This window comes from Erythranthe guttata, chromosome 8 (assembly GCF_056151865.1).
Source record: "Erythranthe guttata isolate IM_541 chromosome 8, IM_541, whole genome shotgun sequence".
NCBI classification, from domain to species: domain Eukaryota; kingdom Viridiplantae; phylum Streptophyta; class Magnoliopsida; order Lamiales; family Phrymaceae; genus Erythranthe; species Erythranthe guttata.
In genome coordinates, this window is record NC_142540.1 from 4330878 (window position 1) to 4349882 (window position 19005).

The window sequence follows — 19005 nt, forward strand, 5'->3', positions numbered from 1 at the left end:
AACTTGATTTTAATAGTATTATCAATATGATGATTTATTTTCCCAAAAAAAAAATATATATTAACAAAAACGATTTTCTTTTTCAAGTTAACAATTACCCATTAAAATTTGCATAAATTCAGAAAACCAAGTTAGAATATTTTCATCGTGCCCACACGACCCCTACAACCACGGCCAGCCTTCCAGTTTTGTTTTTCTTTTTTTTTCCAGGAAAATAAAAATTAAATAATTAAGATTTAAAAAAAAAATGGTTAATCATATTAATTCATCACAAAGAACACACCACTGTGATTCTTTTTTTGTTTCTGAAAATCAAGAACACAGAAAAAAAAGAAAAACAAAAAGATGAATACTCACGGACAGGCGAAAACGAAACAGAAAAATGTAATGAGGAAAATGTGTCCGAATTTCGAGCGAGAAGATTCACTGGAGACGGTGCTGGAGGTTCCGATACCGGAGGAGATGTTTGCCGGCCTGGGAAACAGCGTGGCACTCCGGTGGCAGAACATGGCCACGTGGATGAAGGCACAGACCTCCGACAAGTGGTCGTCTCCGATCATCGCCGGCCGTTACAATGAAATGAGCTTTCTTCTCTACATCGTCGGTTCTCCTCTTCTCCCTTTTCAAGTCCAGGTCGATCGCTCCATCCACCGCGCCGTCAAACATTCCTCCATTGTTAGTACTTACTGCTCATATTTTCTTCTCTTAATTACTACTATTACTTTCATTAATTAATTTTTGACTCTGTTTTTGTCTTGTTGATTTTGATCTTGCTACTAATTAGTTCAATTGGGCCTCGTTTGGTTGAGGAGATTAGTCATTATTAACTAATTTGACGGGTCAACCTGCAAATATTTTGTTATTATGACTTATCTTGATTAATCATTGTCTTGTTAAAAGGTTTTTTGTTTGACGTACTGATGTCCAATAATATAATTGGATTATCTTTATATATTATTTAATATTATATTGGCTAATTTTATTTTGTCAACCAAACGGGGCCTTGATTGACTAAATAACCGGACCTGCCAAAATTTGGGCAAATTTGAAATCAACAATTGAAACTAAAAAACCATAGCATGTACATTTTGTTGATGAACTATGAAACCATAATAAATCACTAATTAGTTCAAATGGGACTCGTTTTGTTGGAAAGATTAGTTATTACTAACTAAATAATTGGAGTTTGTTTGATGTTTGATATCCAATAACTTGTTGGGTCGACCCGTAAATATTATGTCAACATGGACTATTTGGCTTAATTTTATCTTTCAAGAGTTTTTTTGTAAACATCCCCGAATCAGATAAGATAGTTAGATTTTCATTCAATTATTTAATATTATCTTGGCCGATCTTATTTTAATTTTGTTATTAGGAAGCTTCAACAGCGAAATACATAGTGACACAATACATAGCAGCGACCGGAGGGCAGCCAGCCCTTAACGCGGTGAACAGCATGTGCGTAATAGGGCACGTCAAAATCACTGGATCGGAGTTTCATCAAGGCGACGACAGTGTAAAGGTGAGGAGCAACGAAGAGGCCGGTGGTTTCGTGTTATGGCAGAAGAATCCGGATTTATGGTGTCTCGAGTTGCTTATCTCCGGTTGTAAGGTCATATCGGGTAGTAACGGCAAGCTTTCTTGGAGGCAATCGTCCAATCAACAGAGGCCAATCTCCAAGGGCCCCCCTAGACCTCTTCGCCGTTTCTTACAGGTACTATAATATAATGCATATACGAATGCACGTGTAAGATTTCGTATTGATAATCATCTGAATTTGCATTCTTGATACTCACTATGTTACAAACTAAATTTTGCTTCGAAGAACTTTTGTTTCTTATTATCTGTCAGTTTAATTAGAGTTGCAATAACACATTAATTACATGTTTCTCAATTTTGCCCTTTCCAAATTGATTTTTTTGGTAGATAATTTGTTGAAATAAAATCAATGAGAAGGGTAGTTTACTCAATGTACAATTTAAAAAAAAAAAAAAAAATCTGACGCATATTTAATAGTTTTCTTCATCAACCAATCCAAAGCGATTATAGAACGCAAGGGGTATTTGTCAGTGGCAGAGTCAGAATAGGTGATAGGACAACTGAAGGACTTGGCCAAACCGTTTCTCAGAAATTATACATTTTATTGTCGAACATTTTCCCATTTCTTTGATTTTTTCGCAAACAAGCTCCGAATTTCTGTGAAAATATGCAGGGACTGGACCCACGCGCAACGTCCAATCTATTCATAGACGCAGTATGCATAGGCGAAAAGATCATCAACGACGAAGATTGCTTCATACTAAAGCTAGACACAAGCCAGTCAACTCTTGAGGCCCAGAGTGGGCCCAAATACGAAATCATTCACCACACCGTTTGGGGTTACTTCAGCCAAAGATCGGGCCTTCTCGTGAAATTCGAGGACTCAAGGCTGCTCTCTGTGAAAACAAGCAAAGAGGATGGCGACGTGTTTTGGGAAACGAGCACCGAATCTGTGATCGAGGATTATAAGTACGTGGACGGTGTAAACATAGCGCATAGTGGGAAGACGTTTTTCACGGTTTTTAGATACGGCGAGCAATCGGCCAACCACAAGAGGGAGCTCGAAGAATCGTGGAAAATTGAGGAAGTTGATTTTAACGTTTGGGGTTTGAAACCGGAGTTCTTTATGCCCCCTACTGAGTTCAAGCAGAAATAGATATCTCTCTATATGAGATTATTTGAGGTGTTTGTACATTTTAGTGCAAACCATTTTTTATTTATTAATTTTTTTAATCAGGTTTTTAGAAATTTGATGGTCTTTATTGAATGATCATAAAGTGCATAATGATATTGTTTACTTCAAAAGTTGCTCTATAGTAAATTCAAGGGTAAATTACGGGCCTTATCTTGAGATAAAGTCAAATTATAAAGAATTTTTTTTTTTTTATGTTTGGGTTATTACAACCATCCTCTTGACTTTGAATCTTTTACACGTTCACCCTTCTCTATGGTGTGTCAAATTCAACAGAATCTTCTAAATTCTATGGAATGTTCTCTAGTTTGTACTCGTTTTGTGCAAAAATAAAGTTTTTGATACTCCACAATCTGATATTTACAAGCCAAGAGATACATCTTATGATCATCTTGTTTCAAAATGTAGAGCTCGAATGGGGTAAAACGAGCACAAACTGAAAAATATTATATATAATCTAGAAGATTCTACTAAATTTAACACTACAAGGGTAGACGTGTATGAAAATTCATAGTTAAGAAAGGTGGTTGTAATTACCCAAACATGAAGGGTTTTTTCGTAATTTGACATTACCTCATGGGTGGCTGAAATTTACCCTAAATTCAATCACTTAATTGGTTAACTTACTCTATGGAAAAAAATATATAACTTGTTAGCTTTCGTGACAAAAAAAATTGTTACGGTATAAAAAAATGAGAGTATTTATTTTATGAAAATAATTCGAAAAAAAAAAATCAATAGTTTGAACTAAATTATGGACATCTAATTGGTATATTCATTAAATTCAGCATTTCAAAAAACAACAAATGTACAGTTAACACTATAACAGAAGGATCACAGCAAGAGAAAAGAAGAAAAAACAATAACTTCCACAAGAATGTAAAGAATTAGAGACAACCCTCTTACAAAACTGGTTGTATATTATGAAGAAGAAAAAAACCCGAGAGACTGATCATGTTAATTACGTGACAGATAGCACGTGAGTTTTCCGTGAGACTGATTGTATACCAGGAAAAGTAAACAGCTTGCAGACGTACGTTGATTCTCCCATGATTATAGTGCAGTAACCACTTGTTGCAGATTCAAATCTTGCATCTCCTGCAATAATACAGAAATAACAAACCATCTAAGAATCCATTCAGAGAAAGTGCATCACAGAACTCCTCTTTATTGGAACAAAGAGCAGATCTAAAACGAACATTCGTAAGAAAAAAAAAACTAAGTTCTTACTCACTTTCGCTTCTGTTATTAAAGCAGATGGTGGTGCACTAAAATTGGCGTTACGACAGAGGGTTTCAGCACAACTCGGTGAGTTGGAACGGTTATTTGATTTAACTATTAGGTTTCGATCATGGGACAGTGTTAGAGGGTAAAACTCAAAGACTATCAAATCATATCTCCCAGATCATAATTCGACGAGGAGCAACTAACTAAGAGTTCTGAATCTGAAGGAACTTGTATCGAGCAGTTGATCGATTACCATTTTAGTACACTACAAATGCAATGATCTCGATACAATTCCATATTAATTTCGCCAAGCTACCAATCTTATGTCACCAAATTTAACAACCACATACTCTACTACACCTCCAATTACTATACAAAAACAGTGCAAACAGAGAAACGAAACACAAATACGAGGTTATGGTCGATTGAAGTATGTAGTTATATTCAAGAGTATCAACCCTCAACCAAATAAGAAGATGAGTGTAAATATGAGCAAAAATCTACACTTATTGGTTCAATAATGTCCAGAAAATTGCAATGTATTTATAAGCAATAATCACAAAGGGAGGGGGGAAAACTGACCAAGGAGAAAGGAGAATTCAGAGATGGCAAGTAACGAACAGACATCATAGCTATCTCGGAAATGGCGATATCCCTTACTAGCGGCGCGTCGCTGCTCAAATCCTCATACGCGGCGACGAATGCGTCCTGCCAAAACCCTTCCAATCCGGTGCGGTGGCTGCCGGTGTACACATCCCACATTTGCTTCACCAATTTCTCTCTCTCCTCCAGATCCTTCAATTTCATACACACACACACCAAAATTAATAATCAATTGGAATAAAATTGGGGGCGAGAACACACAGAGATGTGTGTGTTTTTATCGTACGGAGAAGGTGGATGGTGAATTATTACGAGGACGTCGAGGAATTCGACGGCGGGGGAGTCGTTGAGGCGGCTGAAATCTCCGGCGGAACGTCGGAGGCTGACGGTGGCGGTGAGCATTGAGCAGAACGCCAGCAACAAAATGGCGGCGAGTGCCCAGCACTTGTAGCGGCGGCGCCCGAAAAGACCGGAGAACGATACAACTGATGACGATGTGGGGGTTGACACTGGTAATAATGCATCATCATCCTTCATATCGAGTGCATGTATATATATGTGTATATATATATATATACACAGTAGAGATTGAATTTGAGAAGGCGAGCTTTTTGGTAAGTACAGTTATATATATATATATATATATATATATATATATATATATATATATATATATATATATATATATATATATATATTCCTTTCTAAATTTGCAGTGGGACTGGTGGTGGGGGTGGGGGTGGGATCAGGGCGGGGTTTGCCGTTGACTTTTGAGAAATGGAGGAGTACGATTTGGGTGTGGGCCAGCTAAATTTAGTGGGCCAGGAATATTGAAATTATTGAATATTTACTTATGTTTTTGGGCCGTATTAATGGATTATAAATTTGAAATAAGATTGATTTCAAATTTCATATGGATCTAAAAAAAAAAAAAAAAACTTAATTGATATTGACTAGGGATGTAAAGGGAATTGCTATTTGCGGTTTATAATAAAACCCTCCAAAAAAATATTTTATCTCTGAAAAACCCTAAAACTTTCCAAAAAAATCTAAAAACCCCCCCAAGTTGGGCGTGCAAGCTGCATTTGGACGCCCAAGTTGGGCGTCCAATGCAAATTTATTTTTTAATTGAGCGCCCAAGGCGTGTACGAACGCTTGGGCGCCCATCTTGGGCGTTCGAACATTTTTTTTGCGAAAAAAAAAAAATCCTACAAATCGATTTGTAAGGCTTTTTAACATAAAATTGGTTTCGTAATCGATCTACCCAATGCATATTACACATAAAAGAGTCGAAATTACATCAAAAAATCGAAGTCCAACCCTTCTTCAAGCTTGATTTCGAATTTTCGAATTTTCGATTTTTTTTTTTTTTTTGCTATTTGCAGTTTTGTGGGTTTTTGGATATTTTTAAAAGTTTTGGGAGGTTTTGTTATAAACCGCAAATAGCAATTTCAAAAAGTGACCGTAAATAGCATTTCATGATGTGAATCAGGATATATCGAACCAAATTAGTAATTTCGGAAAATTTTCAATTTTTTTTTGGAAAGTTGAAAACTGATTTCAATTATGTTCCTATGATAATGGGAAAAATCGGAGATAAAAATTTGGGGAAATTAAATGAAGAAACTTGTTCAAAAGTTGAAATTGTGTGATCGAATAATCTGAAAACTGGCGGAATTTGAAATTTACGTATTTATAGTCTCCTAGGGCCTCTTTGGTTGGAGGGCTTCGAAATATAGAGAGGGATGGGATGGTTAATATTGAGATAGAAGTGTTGACAAGTTATACTTACTACGACATTTGGTTCGTGATATTGTCTCGGTACTAATATTCCCAGACTAACAATACGCCGTTTTGTGTACTTGATTCTTGTAGACATAATTGGTAATTTCCGTAAAAGCCCTTCACATATAATAATATATCATGTTTTCATAAAGCCCCAATCAACTGCAATTTTTAACCACAATTTCGAACCCTAAATTGGAAATCGGTGAAAAATAAAATCTGCCATTCAATCGAGTTAAATCGTTGAATTCGTTACATCACCATGAGTTCTGGTAGTAGTAGCTCCCATCGGAGAACGGGCAGCAACAATTTTAGCGGAGTGAAGATAAATCGGGAAATGCCAAGATATTGCGATTGCGGGTACATGGTCGCCGTACAAACTTCATGGACGGCTACAAACCCAGGACGACGGTTCGTAGCTTGCCCTGAACGGGGGGTAAGTTGTTTCCCCACTAAATCAAAATTGATGGATTTATTTTAACTAATTAGGTTTATGTATTACTGAACCTTAATGGCCGCGATTTTGATGTTGGGCAACTCTTCGGTTATAAGTTAAAACCAGAGAACGGCTATTGCAATTGTTTGTTAGTGTTATTCAGTGGTTCTTCAATATTGGAACACTTATTTTAAGATTTTGGTTTTTGCAATGAATTATTTGGTGTCGTATTAAATGCCTTGTTCTTAATTATGACAACTGAAAATTTCAACGCTGCTAATCTGGTGTCGTAATGTAATGAATAATTTTAACATTAGTTCGTAATGTACTGACTTATTTTAATTTCTAGTTCATATTCGTACAATATGTTTGATGCTACCGAATTGAACATACAATTTCAGGTTAGTGGTTGTCGTTTTTTCAATTGGTGTGATCCTGAAATGTGTGATAGATCGAAGCAAATTATACCAGGCTTGCTCAAAAGAATCAACTATTTGGAGGCGCAAGTTCCATTGGAAGTCTCCGCGTTGGTTAAGAAGATATCGGATTTGGAATCCCAATTGCAGCAGCAGAGTGATGGGAATGGGGGGAAACGGGGATCTTGGTTTTTGTCGGCCCGTTTAGTTTTGTGGGTGGCTTCGGTATCAGTTGCTTGTGTACTCTTTTATTATGTGGTTGTGTTGTAATATGTTCTGCTGTACATATCGGATTTGAATGTACTCATGCATAAAATTGAATAGAGTACTTTTTGTATTGGCAAAACCAATGACAGTATCAGCATTTGTATTACGTAATATATATGATACTCACATTTCAGCTTTCAAATATTAGGACTACGTCGTTATATTTATTTCATTGTGTTTTAAATGAATTTTGCAAAAGGGAGAATAATACGAACACACAACCATATGGATAATAAATATAACCATCCGACTTAATATACGCAAAATAGTTCTTCCAACAAGGTGACGTACTACCCCGAAATTCGGAATCTTACTTCCGCGCTTTTAACACATACTTAAAACAATAAAATAAACAAACATACTTCGATCAGACTACCAGATAAAAAAAACAACAAATTAAAATAAGTGTTCTTAACAACGAAACAGAAATATCCAAATTCAGATTATACATAGCCCTAAATATAAAACATTATCGTTACGGGGAGCGAAATTCGGGTACTTCAACCTGATCCACGTCACCTCCGAATGGAACGAGTGCACGATTTTCCGGAGGAACCTGTTGAGGATCAACAATCTCGCCATCATCCCCTCCGTGAATGATGATTGGATTATCGCGATGGTATCCGGTGAAACCTCGAAAGTTGGCTACGGGAGCTTCTTTGTCTTCGAACACGTATTTGCATTGTTCGTAGAACTGAAATCCATTCACCCTAAACGCCCTCTCCTCTTCCGTCTCCTACAAATGGAATGCATATTGTTTCGTTATTATCACTGATTAACAATATATTAAACGAAGCACAAAAAAAGAAAAAAAATACAAATCATACACGACGGTCCAAATGCCAAAAACTTCTATCCAATGTCACCTTCCTCTTCGAGCGGATGAACGTCACACCATCCTGCGCGATGTATCCCTTGAATGCTAAGTAACGTTTTCGAAACCATTCCAATCTCCATTTGATGTCAACCTCCGCAAAGTTTCTTGAGAAATGATAGTTCATTGTCATGATAACTTCGAATAGGAGGTCTTCGTACGCCTCTTCGTTTTGCAACGTATCCACGGAGCGTGAAAATCTGGCAGCGGCATTCATTAGGCACTCATCGTACGCAACGGGCCACGATTCATTGTTCATCCTTACCAAGTGAACCTGATTGCGGGTTCTTGGTCTCGACATTACGCCTAAACAATGGAAGATGAATTAATCTGATGAACATACCACACCGAAACAAGATTAACAAATATATAATTAAACGGACGTCAAAATAAAACTGCCAAAATTATGCAAACCTTACAAAGTTGATGAACGCAACAAGTGCAATTTCGGATTTAGCAAATGTGAACGCAAACTCCACAAGTTGTACCCGAAATAAATGGAGCCCTAAAGGAATTTAATGTAAAAAAGTAGAGGCATTGATTGGTTGCACCAATCGGTCATATTCGCCGGTTGATGTACACGTCAATACAATGTATTTGTATTGTGTGTTTAATGCATGATAATAAATTTAGGCTGCAAAGAAATGATTAATCACTGTTCACGAGAGCTCTTAATGCACACCTAACCATTGTCTATTCGAATTCTTCTCCATTTTCTTCAAGAACAATTAAAGTTCTTCCGACTTGTCATCTGCAATAAGTAGTTGTAATCCTGCAAATTCCATTAAACCACCCCTTTTTTTCAATTAAAAACGTCAAAAAATGACAATAGAAAGACAATGATGGGATAGAATGACATGGTAAATAATACCAAATCTGCACTTCACCTCTACAAAATTTTGTGTTAATACTTTAAATTCATATTACTGCTACCGAAATAAATTGTATTCATTAAGATGCTTACCTAACTCCTTAAAGACCTATTTGATTTACTTATATATGCCGAGTGTTTGTATAACAAGTTCAAATAAATGTAAGTACTTAATCTCATATGCATAGTTAGCATGGCTCCAAAAAAGAAACCAATTTGTAGGCAAGAAGATTTTCTATACGAGTTAGAGTGGACTGAAGCAATCGATGACTATTTTGTGGAGTTACTGACGTGGGAATCTAGTCTGCGCAATTTCGACCGTAATGGGGCAAATACTCTTGCCCTATTGAGTTGTCAAGAGTTGATTCAGCACAAATTCGACAAGTGGTTCTCATACAAGCATTTGAATAAGAAGATGATGTTATTAAAAAAGAGGTTTGTTACGTTTCATTGGATATTGTCACAGGAAGGGGTAGCATATAATGCAACCACTAACATCATCTCTGTATCCAAAGATGTGTGGAATCATATATTAAAGGTTTGTACGTAAGCAAAGTTTAATTAGTATTATTTTCCTAACAAACGTTAAGTACTTAAATATAAATTATTTTTATTTTTCAGACAAGTCATTATGCCGGAGCTTATAACCCCGTTGGCGAAATACGGTATGACGAGTTGAAGTGTATCTTTGGAAGTGACCCCGTGGATAACCCAAATGACGGTGAGGAGATTATCATTCTGTCTTCCGATGAGGATGAGCCAAAAAAGAATGAGGAACTGAATGTAGGTGGTGTAGCAAATCCAATTGGAGCGGACCGATTTGGAGTCAATGCCCATGCATTTGACCTAATGGCCCAACAAGAGTTTGCCAATGTTGTCCCTAATGATGCCAAGAGGGTCATCAACATTTCTTCGGGTGTATGGGGCGATGGTGATTTAGATATGATGCCTCACCAAAACTACGTATCCGATTCCGAGGGTTCAAGGGACACCGAAGTAAGCACGGCTAACTCACGTTTTGTGGATCAACCTTCCGCCAAGGGTAGTTCTATGTTGAGATCGAGGGCTGATTGTGCAAACAAATTCATGCCTTTCGGAACTCCAAAGAGCTCGACCGCTTCAAACAAACCACCGTTGGGTGCATTTTATACCCCCGAAAACAATGGAATGTGAACGTTTGCGTGATTGGGCTTTAAATGATATGTTTGTTTTGTGCATGTGCCATAGGTTACGTGCTTGTGTTCTAGAATAGTACGTAACATATTTGCATGAAGTATTTGTTTGCCTTTTGATAGTAGGTAGGCAAACTGATATCCTAATTGGTATTAGTGCTATGTTTTTCAATTCGATCTTTATAAGCTTTGTTTTGTCAATTAAAAACACATTACCGTATACAATGATACCAAAATATAGCAAGGTATTGGGGTAATTATAATACCATATAATCAAGAGTCGGGTCAAACATAAAGTCGTACATAGATAAAGTTCACAAGAAGCAGCAAAATGCAAATGTATCATTACATTAATGTTCATATTAAAATCCAAATAACCATTTAATACCGCCCTTCTAAGATCAAATCCACCATATTTGCTTTGTGGTCCTCACTCAAACAGAAAAAGATGTCTAGGTCTTTGCTATTGTCACAGATTCTGGAAGTGACTTTGAGCCTTTCCTCGAAAGTGAGATGTTGCAAGTTTTCGAGGGCATCAAACACTTGTTTCCGTGCAGTAGACACATCTTTCTCGAAGCCCATACGGCTTACAAGTTCGTTCATTTGGGACTCCATTTTCTCAAAAAACTTAGACGTCATCTCAATATACCCACTTTCAATCGCGTCAACGCGTGGCCGCTTCTTCGATTTGGATTTAGATTTTGCAGAAGTTGCTTCATCAGCTCGGCTGAATGTTTGGTATTGTGAGTAGTTATCGGATCGTGAAGGATCCACTTGTGGGACGTATTCGTCGTCGTTGGAACAAGGTTCTTTACCTTTCGAGTTGGTGACCAAATCGTTGATGGCTTCGACAAACGTTTCAGCATGTTCACCTGTGGCACGGTCCTTTCCAAAGACCGTAGTCCAGTCTTTGTAAAATGGCCATGACTTGTACTTCATGGAACGGGCATTAACATCCGTCTAGGTAAACATGGCAAACAAAATAATACTTAAAAATGCGTATTATAAAATCAGTGCATTGAACCCCATGAATTATGAAAAAGGATTTAGTAGTTTGATCTACCTTTACGTACTCTTGCCAAACTTGTTCGTCAATGACTTCAATGGTATTGTTTGTTTCATTCCAGCCGAATCCCGACCTCGATAACATTGTGCTTAGCGATGCATAATGTTTTTTCCACACGTGTATCTTAGAATGGATATGTGGGGTTGCTTTGAGGTCGGTACCGGGGAATTTTTGTACCATATATTGTTCAAGAGTTCCTAGAAACCCAGTTTTAAATCCATTTTCACATTTCCATCCCCTCGAGACAATATTCGGTTTTAAAAATATGAAAAACCGATATTATCGGTACGTGTTTGGTTTATTGCAAAAACCGAGCCGTACCGACCCGTGCACACCCCTGGCACGTGTAAAATGAGGATAACTCTCCAAAATCCTGTGAGCAAATAAATAATTGCGTTTGTAATAAATGCAATTACTTCAATTCAAAATCCGCACATTTTAAATGGCCAAAAAGTTGTGAACCTATCTTCATGTCTTAGGAAGGTTTATTATATGCTACGCCCGGTGAATACTACATAGTGTTTTTTAATCGTTGATGTACAAAAAAAAAAATTGGATGTGTTTGTTTTTTATATATGAATGATAAATGTCTATCATGTGTATTTTACCCCGTATAACATAAAATAAAACTGTGTTGGGAATGAATAGCCAAAATGCAATCCGGGATATTAGGTTCTTTATCCTTAAAATCTATATAAATTATCTAAAATTAGAAGAATATAAGAATTGCTAAAAACAACGTTTTCTTCGTTTTCTTCCTCTTCTTCGTTCTCGTATTAAAACTAAATTCCGTTCTTCTTCTTCTTCTTCTTCTTTCTCCCGTCAACATGATTATGCGTCGGAGGCTAGCCGATACTTTTCAGTTTAATTTTCCATGTTTTCGTAGAAATTTTTCAATATTTAGGGGAAAAAAGAAGAAAAAACTTGCTTCGAAAAGAATTATTACATATTTTTCTATTCACAATCAAATCGATACTTATTTAATTTAAACAGAGAAATGTGTGATTACTAATAAAATTTTAATAATAATTTTTTTTTTGGTTAGAATTTGCTGGGAAGAAAAATAACTAATTAAGAGGTAATAAAAAGATAAATTAAGAAATAATGAGTAATTCGGAGAAAAAGAAAAACACAATATTAAAACGCAACAAAAGAAATTACCTGAGAGTCAACCTACCGCTTACTATTCCCACCGAAATGCGCTGCCCCTACTGCGCCTCCGCGCAGGGCCGCTGCGCCACCACCAGCGCCGGCCGGAGCATAACGGAGTGCGCCTCCTGCGGCCGTGTGGTGGAGGAGCGCCAGACGCAGCCACACCACCTCTTCCACCTCCGCGCGCAGGACAACCCCCTCTGCCTCGTCACCTCCGACCTCCCCACCGCCCCCCCACCCGGCCAAACCGACGAAGAGGACCCCTTCGAGCCGACCGGTTTCATCACCGCCTTCTCCACGTGGTCGCTCGAGCCGTACCCGGTTTTCGCCCACTCATCGCTCTCGTTCGCGGGCCACTTGGCGGAGCTGGAGCGCGTGCTCGAAACGACGTCGCCGGGGAGTAATTCGAGCGCCTCCGGGCACTCGGTGGTGGTCGATAACCTTAGGGCTTACTTGCAGATAATCGACGTGGCTTCGATTCTGGGGCTGGATTGCGATATCTCGGACCACGCGTTTCAGCTCTTCAGGGATTGCTCCTCCGCCACGTGTTTGAGGAATCGGAGCGTCGAGGCGTTAGCCACCGCCGCCTTAGTGCAAGCCATTCGAGAAGCTCAAGAGCCCAGAACCCTTCAGGTACAATTTGATTGATATTTTGTTTCAGATTGTGTGCAAATTGCCCTTAGTTCTGGTAACTCAATTAGCTTATATACAGGAAATTGGGAATTGGAATTAGGGCTTTTTGTATAACCGAAAGAAAATTAGATTTTGCCATGTTGAAATTGAAACCTTTGTCTGCTTAATCACCTTCTTAATCTGTATTCCAAGGACTCGTTTGGTTGGGGAGATTAGCCGTGATTAACTAAATAACGGAACTCTTTTTGATGTTTGGTATCCCTAATAACTTGTCTTGTCGACCCGCAAATATGCTTTATCTTGCCTTTTAGACATGTTTTTTTATTGGATCTTCCAAGGTTCGATAATACAATTGGGTATCATTAATTTAATCCCGGCTAATCTTATCTTGATGATAATCCATCTACGCTATTTTGACTAGTATATGTATATCCTTCTGTTATAAAATATACCATTTGTTTAAGAGGAGGAAGGCTCTGCAAATCATGACTCGTAAATTAGCTTTGCCTTCACCTGATCACAGACCGTTACCCTAATGGATAAAGTTGACGTCAGCGTAACAAATTCAACGAGAAAAATCGGCTGTAACAGATATGAAGCAGATGTCCGTCCGATGAAAGACAACTTGGAAATTAATTATTTTTTGGGGAGGTTGTTTTATTCAATTTAACTGGATAGTGTTGCTTACTGATTTAATAATTGTCATTAAATAGTGAGATACTTCGTAGAGGGTTGCCCTATTTAAAAAGGCAATTATGTCGAAAATCAGTCATTTCTGCTTTTTCTAACTTAGTTTCGTCTGGATTATAGCTTGGTGTTTTTACGTTGATTACCAGGAAATATCAATTGCCGCCAATTTACCACAAAAGGAGATAGGAAAGTACATCAAGATACTCGGAGAAGCCCTCCAACTAAGTCAACCAATCAACAGCAATTCAATCTCAGTCCACATGCCCCGATTTTGTACACTTCTCCAACTCAACAAATCCGCTCAGGTACTCGTCTCGTTTTACCTCCAATTCAATTAATTTCGTTTTCTTGAATTTTTTATCGCCCTAATTTTGCGGACCTCGAAAAAACATTTTATTCAGGAACTGGCAACGCACATAGGCGAGGTCGTAATAAACAAGTGCTTCTGCACGCGGCGGAACCCTATAAGCATCTCTGCCGCCGCCATTTACTTGGCGTGCCAGCTGGAGGACAAACGCAAGACACAAGCCGAAATCTGCAAAGTAACGGGCCTAACAGAAGTCACTCTCCGAAAAGTCTACAAAGAGCTATTGGAAAACTGGGACGATCTTCTACCGTCGAATTACAACCCCGTTGTACCTCCGGAGAAGGCATTTCCAACGGCCACGATTTCTTCGGGAAGGTCGATGCCATCCAATCTAGTTGAAGGCGAAACAATTAAGTACGGTAAACCGATTGAAATCTTGCTCGGTTTGTCTAATCAGACCAAAGGAACACCGTTTTGGAAGGCGCAAAATATGGAAGTCGATTTACAGGGGAAAGGCAGTGTGGATGTAGATGGTTCTTCGAGCTCTTTTAGTAGGCCCGTTCAGTTTACTTCGCCCCCTGCTTTGGCTGCAGGGGTGGTGCCGTGGCCATTTCGGCCGCCGATGCTTCAATTTCCGCAACCACCAAAGGGGGTATCTAATGTTGCGGAAAAAGGGCACGTGCAACATGATCTCAATGAGAAGTTTGGTTAGTGTACATGTATGTAGGGTCGTCTATTTTTTTCTTTTCTTTTTTCTTTTTTGAAAATGGGGATTATTGTTACATGGGAATTGGGAGTAATTTGTATTGTAAATCTTCGGAATTAAGCATGCATTTGCATTTGTGTGGTATGAATTATATCCATTTTAAGTAGCAAAGATCCTTTGCAAAGATGAGCAGCAATCGTACCGTATTTGTTTACAAAGGTTTTGTTGCAACACTTCGAATCGAAATGGGGACAATATTGTTTACAAAGGTTTTGTTACAACACTTTGAATCAAAATGGGGACAATATTCAAAGGGCAAATGGCAAAAAGGCCCATCAAATGGGACTTAAATGCATTTTAGTCCACAAAAAAAACAGTCTCTCAATTAAGCCCATCCCCATGTCTTTAGTCTAAAATACCCTCAATAATATAATTCTTATCAATTCCACCCAATATGATCTAACTTCCTTAATATTACACATTGACCCTGGATTTAAACAAATATATCACATTAACCCCCAAAACTTTTTTTTTTTCAGAAAATAATTTTTTTTCTGAAATGTTTTTTTTTCCGGCCAGATTCCGGCGTTTACCACCGTTGACCGCCGGTCTCCGGCGTTGACTTTTTTTTTTTTTTTTTTTTTTGAATTGTTTTTTCTTAGAAAAAAAAAATTAATTAATATTACTGTTTTGACTACTAAATTACTGTCTCAGACAATAATATTACTGTTTGGGACAGTAATATTATGAATATTATTTTTCCGAACAGTAATATTATTAATATTATTGTCTAAGACAGTTAAATTACTGTTGGAGACAGTAATTTAACATCCAAGACAGTAATATTAATTAAAATAAATTTTTTTTAAGGAAAAAAAAAAAGTCAATTAACAGTTAAATTACTATCTCCGACAGTTAAATAATTGCTGGAGACAGTAATTTAGCAACAAATACAGTAATATTAATTAAAAATATTTTTTTTAAGAATAAAAAAGTCAATTAACAGTTAAATTACTGTCTCCGACAGTTAAATAACTGCTGGAGACAGTAATTTAGCAACGAATACAGTAATATTAATTAAAAATATTTTTTTTAAGAATAAAAAAGTCAATTAACAGTTAAATTATTGTCTCCGACAGTTAAATAACTGCTGGAGACAGTAATTTAGCAACGAATACAGTAATATTAATTAAAAATATTTTTTTTAAGAATAAAAAAGTCAATTAACAGTTAAATTACTGTCTCCGACAGTTAAATAACTGTTGGAGACAGTAATTTAGCAACGAATACAGTAATATTAATTAAAATATTTTTGAAGAAAAAAAAAAAAAACAGTCAATTAACAGTTAAATTACTGTCTCCGACAGTTAAATAGCTGCCGGAGACAGTAATTTAGCAGCCAAGACAGTAAAATTAATTTAAATATTTTTTTTAAGAAAAAAAAAAAAAAAAAGTCAACGCCGGAGACCCGGCCGGAAAAAAATTTCAGGAAAACAAAATTCAATTAAAAAAAAAAAAAAGTCAACGCCGGAATCTGGCCGGAAAAAAACATATTTCAGAAAAAAAATTATTTTCAGAAAAAAAAAGTTTTGTGGATTAATGTGATATATTTGTTAAAATCCGGGGTCAATGTGTAATATTAAGGAAGTTAGAGCATAGTCTGTGGAATTGATAAGAATTAGGGTTAAAATATGGGTTAAAATTAAAATTAGGGTTAAAATGGTTAATTGATGAAATTGGGCTAAATTGGGGTGTAAATCATGAAATTGGAGTTGGATTGGGTTTCAATGAATTGGGGGTAATTTTGGTATATATAAAAGGATTTTCCTTATTTGCAAATAAGTTTGAATGGGGTGGATTTATTTGGAAGACAAAAAAGTTGGATGTCCCTATTTTAATTAAGTGCTCTTGTCATGGGTTTTTTTGTGATTACCCCATATACAAAATACACACTTCCATAAATAAAATAAAATAAATAAAAAAATACCTCTACATTAGCCAAAATATCCATTTAAATCTATGTAGCAAACGCCAAAATATCCATTTAAATCCCTGTAGCAAAAGTGGAGTCGAATTCATCCAGAATTTTCAATCTATATATAATATAAAAAGAGGATCTATGCCCTATATGAATGACATGTGGCAAATGATGATGTCATTTATCAAAATTGCTTAGTTGGAGTTCAATTGATGAGGTGGATTCTTCAATTGGTGAATTGTCATTTTTAATTTGGTATGTATTTAAGTTAGTTCCTTTTTAACATTTGTACAATCATTTAAACATTTTCCACGTGTATATATATATATATATATATATATTATTTTCGAATTTAATATTTTATAAATTCGAAAAAATATATATTATTTACATTGGCAATATTTCAAAATATATTTATTGAAAAATTCACGATACTCAATTTTTTTACGAATATTCAAATAATTCTCAGAAAAATAATTTTTTTTAAATTAAAATATTAAAATAAAGGAATACAATTGTGTGTTTTTTTTCAATATTTTGGAATATTCGAATATCCATTCAATAAAAAAATTTCGGGATATCTGAATAAAATGAATATATTAATAAATTAATATATGTTTCATAACTTTTTCATTTGAATATATAAAATTAATATATATAAAAACTAATATATATATATATATATGGTCAACCTTATTTCACAATCATTTATATTTTTTTGGTGGTTATTGTATTAATACGTATATTATTATTGATAATACATATTAATATATATATATATATATATATATATATATATATATATATATATATATATATATATATATATATATATATATATATATATATATATATATTTTACACAATTATTTTTTATTATTTGATTTTATTACCATAAGTATTTTGATTTGTTAGTTTTGAAATATGATTTCCCGATTTTCATTTGTTGCATTTGGTAAGTGTGTAAATAACAAATCTTCATTTATTTGAATTCAAATAATTTTTTTTTAATTATGTCATCTACATTAATCATAATTTCTGTCAAATATGACAACAAATTCTTAAAATAAATTTAATTTGATTGATTTTAATTAAAGTTTTTGGTTTTAATTGTATGTGTTCATATCAATATAATTATGGATTAAATTATTAGTTAAGGCAAATTATAATCAAAAAAAAGGAAAATTATATTGCTTTCAAATCATTTTCACATCAATTAGCACGGTTTTGGAAGTATATTGCATTCAAACCAATTCTTCCACATTTAAAGAATTCATTTAAAAAACAAGAATTAAATTTCAAATTGGATCTAACAATTTGTCAACCAATAACGTATCAATCATAATATTGAATTTAACTTTCTACATTTAAATTTCGATAGTTATGTTAATTTCACATTGAATAAGTATTTCCTTATTCATATATAGTTAACTTAATTATCGTATGCATGAGAAGTATAAAATCCCGCATTTCATCTTCCAATCCACACCAAAATTCTCCATCAATTTCTAACATCATCATCATCATTCATCACCCCCGCTCCCGTGCACCAAACAATAAAGTAAATAATAGTCTGATTATTACATTGCTTATTATGTAATTTTTTTCTCATTTTCTAATTACCTCAAGTTCAATTTTTTTTTATCTATCTATAATTTTATTATTATTATTTATGTTTTGAAGAAATGGTCAGCATTTGTGTCATGTGTTTAAAAGTTTAATTCAAATCATGATGATATTATCAAGTACGATCATTGCAGGAATTGACAAAGTCGAGAAATTCATCCGATGCAGAAAAGTTAAACCGGGATGTTGAAATATTGTTCCATATGTGACAAAATATTTATATACAAGATGCATTTTCTCCACAAGGATATAAAAGGTTGATTTTTTTTTTTTTAAATGGGATCTTTGCTATATACATCATATAAATTATACTACGTTTCGGCCTTTTATGCAAATAAGATATCATTGCAGATGATTTTTTGACAATTGTAATTTTTTATTACATTGCCCAATTATCGTTCTTTCTTATCTATTATTATACAACAATACTTATGATTTCGGCTTTTAATTCGGTCATTGGAGTTT

At 35.4% G+C, this 19005-nt stretch overlaps 4 protein-coding genes across 4 annotated transcripts; 2 read left to right on the plus strand and 2 right to left on the minus strand.

Annotated features, from left to right (window-relative positions):
• The first annotated feature begins 262 nt into the window (after nucleotides 1–262).
• Nucleotides 263–2844, plus strand: LOC105954947 (spindle assembly abnormal protein (DUF620)). Its single transcript, XM_012978630.2, has 3 exons — nucleotides 263–675; nucleotides 1376–1714; nucleotides 2213–2844. The coding sequence occupies exons 1-3, from the start codon at nucleotides 346–348 to the stop codon at nucleotides 2693–2695; spliced, it is 1152 nt and encodes a 383-aa protein (XP_012834084.2). The 5' UTR covers nucleotides 263–345; the 3' UTR covers nucleotides 2696–2844.
• A 650-nt stretch (nucleotides 2845–3494) lies between these two features.
• Nucleotides 3495–5198, minus strand: LOC105954948 (uncharacterized). Its single transcript, XM_012978631.2, has 3 exons — nucleotides 4874–5198; nucleotides 4541–4753; nucleotides 3495–3829 (listed from the first exon to the last, which is right to left on the minus strand). Exons 1-3 carry the CDS (start codon nucleotides 5096–5098, stop codon nucleotides 3785–3787), a joined length of 483 nt encoding a protein of 160 aa, XP_012834085.2. The 5' UTR covers nucleotides 5099–5198; the 3' UTR covers nucleotides 3495–3784.
• A 2696-nt stretch (nucleotides 5199–7894) lies between these two features.
• On the minus strand, nucleotides 7895–8805 carry LOC148768334 (uncharacterized). The gene is made up of 2 exons (XM_088821094.1): nucleotides 8293–8805; nucleotides 7895–8201 (listed from the first exon to the last, which is right to left on the minus strand). The coding sequence occupies exons 1-2, from the start codon at nucleotides 8638–8640 to the stop codon at nucleotides 7941–7943; spliced, it is 609 nt and encodes a 202-aa protein (XP_088677220.1). The 5' UTR covers nucleotides 8641–8805; the 3' UTR covers nucleotides 7895–7940.
• Nucleotides 8806–12571: 3766 nt separating this feature from the next.
• On the plus strand, nucleotides 12572–14997 carry PBRP (plant-specific TFIIB-related protein). The gene is made up of 3 exons (XM_012978643.2): nucleotides 12572–13233; nucleotides 14070–14228; nucleotides 14325–14997. The coding sequence occupies exons 1-3, from the start codon at nucleotides 12646–12648 to the stop codon at nucleotides 14940–14942; spliced, it is 1365 nt and encodes a 454-aa protein (XP_012834097.2). The 5' UTR covers nucleotides 12572–12645; the 3' UTR covers nucleotides 14943–14997.
• Nucleotides 14998–19005: the final 4008 nt, after the last annotated feature.